The sequence below is a fragment of the Amblyomma maculatum genome, chromosome 3 (genome assembly GCF_055883805.1).
Source record: "Amblyomma maculatum isolate TAMU_Amacu chromosome 3, ASM5588380v1, whole genome shotgun sequence".
In the NCBI taxonomy this organism is placed as follows: Eukaryota; Metazoa; Arthropoda; class Arachnida; order Ixodida; family Ixodidae; genus Amblyomma; species Amblyomma maculatum.
In genome coordinates this window covers 12,124,668-12,129,620 of record NC_139346.1, presented here as the reverse complement: position 1 = coordinate 12,129,620, position 4,953 = coordinate 12,124,668, and the positions used below count along the sequence as shown (strand labels likewise).

At 45.7% G+C, this 4,953-nt stretch overlaps 1 protein-coding gene across 1 annotated transcript; it reads right to left on the bottom strand.

Annotated features, from left to right (window-relative positions):
* Positions 1–3,361: 3,361 nt before the first annotated feature.
* LOC146194238 (uncharacterized) lies at positions 3,362–4,744 on the bottom strand. The gene is made up of 3 exons (XM_084596022.1): positions 4,732–4,744; positions 3,692–4,196; positions 3,362–3,374 (listed from the first exon to the last, which is right to left on the bottom strand). Exons 1-3 carry the CDS (start codon positions 4,742–4,744, stop codon positions 3,362–3,364), a joined length of 531 nt encoding a protein of 176 aa, XP_084452148.1.
* Positions 4,745–4,953: the final 209 nt, after the last annotated feature.

Genomic DNA, 4,953 nt, shown 5'->3' with positions numbered 1-4,953 from the left:
TGTGCATGATAGCATGCCACAAACTTTGTCAAAAGTGGCCATGGACAAACAACGTGCATCTTTGGTTGCACAGAGGCACAACTTCAACGGCCAAAAAAACGTCTGCAAGAGCCCACAGTTATAGTCCATACAAGGGATCAAACACTGTGAAATTCCTCAGAGTAATTGCTCCCAGCGTGTACTGTGGCAGGGCCTAGTTAGAACATAGTTATAACACAGGGGGCACATAGTTAGGACTTGCGGCGTAGAAGACCACCTTCTTCCAGGCGATCACATTTTGGCAGCCAGAGGCTTCAAGCTTGAACCTCACCTGGCAGCACAAGGTATAAACATGAATACACCGGCCTTCACCAGAGGTGAGTGCTGTTACAGCAAGCATAGCTTTTGTTTTTTCAGAGCAAAACAAACGCATTGTCTTTATTTTATTGCGAAAGCAATACTGCTAGCACTTTTCTACCGTCGGTGGAGGTCATTCCTTCGCTCCAGCTACCACGTGACAGCGTGACGTCACGACCAGAGGAGAGCAGGGGCCCCAGCTCGTCTCTTCGGCCGTATTCGTTCCTTCGCTCGGCGCGGCGGCTACCATGTGACGGCCTCTTCGGCCTGCCGCGTGAAAGCGCTCGCTAGGAGAGGATAAACGGGGCGCCGCAGGCGCGCTTCGCTTAGTCATGTCTGAGAAGTTGTACAAGGCATCGCTGGAGTGACGTGCCGCGCGCAAACGCCGACGCCGTGCCGAGGAGACAGATGAAAGGCAAGAGCGGTTGGCTAAGCAGTGCGCCTATGCCGCAGAATGGCGAGCCCGGCGGCATTCTACAAGTTCAGTGAGCGAGCCAGTGTTCAGACCAAGAGTCACTACTTTACGGACCACGAAAGCATGTTCTTTGGAATAGAGAAAGAGTAGAAATCATGTTGTGTCCAGAGTAAATCCTTTAGTTGCACAAAAGGCGAAGCCATGCCAAACCACCAGAAGAGCCACAGCAAGGGAGTATTGTTTCGCAATCACTGAGGCTTAACCAGAGCTAAGCCACAGCTAATTTTTTAGGTAAGACACAACTGTCAGAAGAGGATGTAACACAGACAAGGAGAACTGCATCAGTACGGATACATATTAAGAGATACATTAACCGTATAAAGACTTAGAGGATCTTCGAACATGTATTGGCGATAAAGTCCAGAACGCACATTAACAGAATAGTGTGTGTGTGTGCTGGACTGTGCAATCTGAAGGGTCCTCTCATCAAAAAGACGTGAATAAAAGCGGAATGACAGCAGAAGCATTGTAATTGTCTGGCATGTATTCAAAGCACAACATGCAACACTGAGGTGTTGCATCAAGCACACCATACGCGATACCTTATATTGCTCATTAGTGAACTAGCAATTTCCAACTTCCTTCACCATGGGTGGCATTAACAGTCAAGCTGCAATTACAGCCTAGGTAGTGCTATGTTCATGAAGAAACTTTGTAGGGCACTGATGTGAGTGTCCATAAATGCTTCTTCCTTTTCTACACCAATCATCATTCCTCCCTTGTCAACGTGCAAGCAGAGATAGCACATAGTGCTGCCTACCAGGTTCAAGTGCAGCTGTTCCTGAACCTGGTAGTAGTACTTGTGCGTTAACTTTAATGCGCCAGTGGCATCCAAACAGAAGTCTGGCTTTGTTCGTCCTGCTTTAACAAAATCATTCGGATGCACATCTCGAAGTGTGTAGAGGCACTCAACGTCAAGTAGTGCTGGAGCATGTGGGTCGCAAAAAAACAACCCGCCTGGACTGCAGCCAAGATATGGTTATTTTGGCGATATCATCAAACAACAGCCATCTAGTCTGGCATTAATGTGCTGTGCTTTAAAGGCCGCAAGTGCACGAGCCTTTGCAAGGTCTTCAAACTCTATGCCATACTGGATAGCTGGACTGAAAATTGGTTTGGAATTCAATATTTTATCAACTAGTGACGAGCACTTCTGCTGCTTGGTGCGGCAAACATCTTTGAACATTGAGGCAGTTATTCTGCCTTTACGGTGCAGAAACCATGCAGTGCATTCTCGTTGTTTTTTGTAACTGCTTCAATACTGACGGGGGTGGCCATTGTGATCTTAAGTTCCATTAACGCTTCTTGGTTATTTTTTTTCCAACTTTGATCACGTCAGACAGTTTCAGGTGACAAAGGGGCTTTCCCTGTATTTCGTATCCTGAACCCTGCGACTCCGACAAATCTTGTACAATCCCAGCAGAAGCAGGTGTCAGGGCAACCTAAATAAAAAAACAAATCACCTTGATTAAACCTTGGTATGAGGTATGAAAGGAATGCTTTAAATATTTCAAGAAATTGAAAAAAAGGATATACTGATACGCTTTAGCAAGAGCTGTTGTCGGGCTAGTTGGTGAATAAGGACTTTTTGTTGGGCTAGTTGGTGCAGCATTTTTTAAAAAAGGGACAAAGCGCTAACGACACATTCACAAGAAAGAAGAGAGCGCTCGTCCGTGTCTTCTTTCTTGTGAATGTGTCGTTAGCGCTTTGTCTTTTTTTAAACAATTAGTTGGTGAATGTCTGCAGAAGCCATGGGAAATTGTTCTAAAAACATAGCACACAAGAAAAAAAAGGACACATATCACAGGACGATCTTGTCCTGTGCTATGTGCCCCCCCCCCTTTTTTTCTTTTTTTTTTCTTGTGTACTGTGTTTTTAGAGAAATTTTCCATGGCTTCTGCAGACAAATACTGATGTTACTTGCCAACAATTTGTTTGAAATACCGTGTCTGTATGGCTTTGCTAATACTCAGCCAAGCTAAAGTCTGCTAATGAGGGACTGCTACATTCCTTGTTGCTGTTGGCCATCTGTAGCACGTTCGGCAGCTTTCCAGCGAGAAACATAGTCAATGTCTTCATATGAAGACAGGTCCCCTTGTTGAAACCTTGCCTCAACTTGTGAACTGAGGCTCCCCCTCAATCCTTGTTCAGTTCTCTTTAATAGTATGTAGCCATCTTCTTCCTCTCGTTCTATTCTGCAGCTACTCATTCAGCAAGATGGAGCTCATTTGAAAATGTTCAAAATTACGTACCACCATAATGAAAAATATAAAGCAACCTTATGTGTGCATTGTAACGTTTTACACCTACAAGGAATGTCTGCACTCTACTACACTTTTTTAGTATTGTTAGAGCCCTACACATCTAAAAGTTCGTGCTAAACTGAAACTTCCCGAGGATCACTCTTTACATCTGCACTAGATGCAGTATAAGCTTGTACATTACTGCTGTTTTACCTTTGCAGCTAGATGTTCTTGATATAGGGTATCCCCATCTGTCTGTGTGGCCTGCTGGCTCTCCATCTTCCTCCTTGTGGCATCTATTGTAGATTCAAGGAGGGTGCCTGCATGATGGAGCACAACTATAGTTACCTGATATCATTTCAACATTTTTCAAATAGCTTATTTTCGCATGCAATTTCATGCAACATTGAACAATGCTTCACATCAGGGTGCATCAATTGGCATCAATAAGCATTTCTATTAACAGAAGATAGCAGCTGTTTTTTAGGGAACAATGGGCCAGCTGAGCAGAATGCTTCGTCTGGGTACTTACCACGTATGTTGAACAGGTCTCTGAAAGGGGAGGTGTCTATGTGGTCCAAGAGTTCCTCGGGTTGGCCTTGTTTTTTTAGTGCTGGCAGGATAATCAGCAGTGCACTGAAGCTTGAACCCAATGCCGTCAACGAAAGCAGGCTCCACATTCCTTCTGGTGACCCTGTTCCAGGCTGCTGCCACATCTGTACATGAGCTCCCAGTCATACCGCGCTGTACAGCAATTTCAACTTTCCATAAAAGTGCTCCGACATGGCTGCCTACCTGTGCCTTCCCGGCCATGCAGTCGCAGCCAGCTGTGAGCACTTCACCAGTCTTTCTGATACAGGCCCAAGCACACCACGGTTTCTTGTTAACGGCCTGAGAGGGGCGCACCTCGGTCTTCAGGCACACAATATCTTGCCCCATATTATGGCACAGTACTTGGCCTACCCAGCCACGCTGGACATAGTTATAAGAGTCAATGCTCTTGTAGGCTTCAGCCTGCTTTAGGTCACATGCTTTTGTTCTTAACAAGTAACACACAATGTGTCCACTTGACGCGTCTGGCCACATCTTCATATCATCTAGCCAGTGTTTCACAAGCATAGGGTGCGTGTATGTGTTGCCATCTGAAAGAAAAAGGAGCATGAGTAGAGTACGTTGATAATGATTCATTGCAATATGCAACATGAAAAGACACAGAGGCCAAAGAAACGAGGACATATGATGACCACTGTTCTATGTCATATTTTTTTCAGTCTCAACAGCTTGGCTTCCTCGCGCTGTAACAACCCCCCCACCCCTCACACTTTTTTTTAGTCAACATTTCATTTTAGTTAATTCAAAATCCGCGAATGTGAAACGACTAGCGCTGGCGACGGCGTAGTAGCTGAGAATGCAGATAGTGTGAGCAGTCAGAATCAAGCGGTAGAAGCGACCGAACTTCCCCGATTTCAACGCGCGTAATACATCAAACGCGGACTCCACAGCAGTTTCAGATCGCTGGCGTTGCTGACTGCAGTCGCTCGAACACTAGTTTACGAACAAATTTGCTCTTTCTCATCCGGAGCTTTCGGACTACGATCGTCATTTCGCTCTCAGCGTATGGCCCGTCACATTTATTATTAACGAAACCGATGACAAAATATGTGAACCGGCACTTACCTATGGTAATCATTGCCCCTGTCGATGCCTGAGCGTCTCCTTGTCGATTCCTGCGGGCGCTTGTGGTCGCTGACGCCATATCAACAACGCAGATGCCCTCAATGACCTCTTGAAAGGAGTGTGCGAGCGGATATCGATTTAAATAAGCAATTCGCAGCTCAGCAAGCGCCACATAAAACAACAGCAACGGCAGCGACTGCAGATTATCAGTCCAAGATGGCG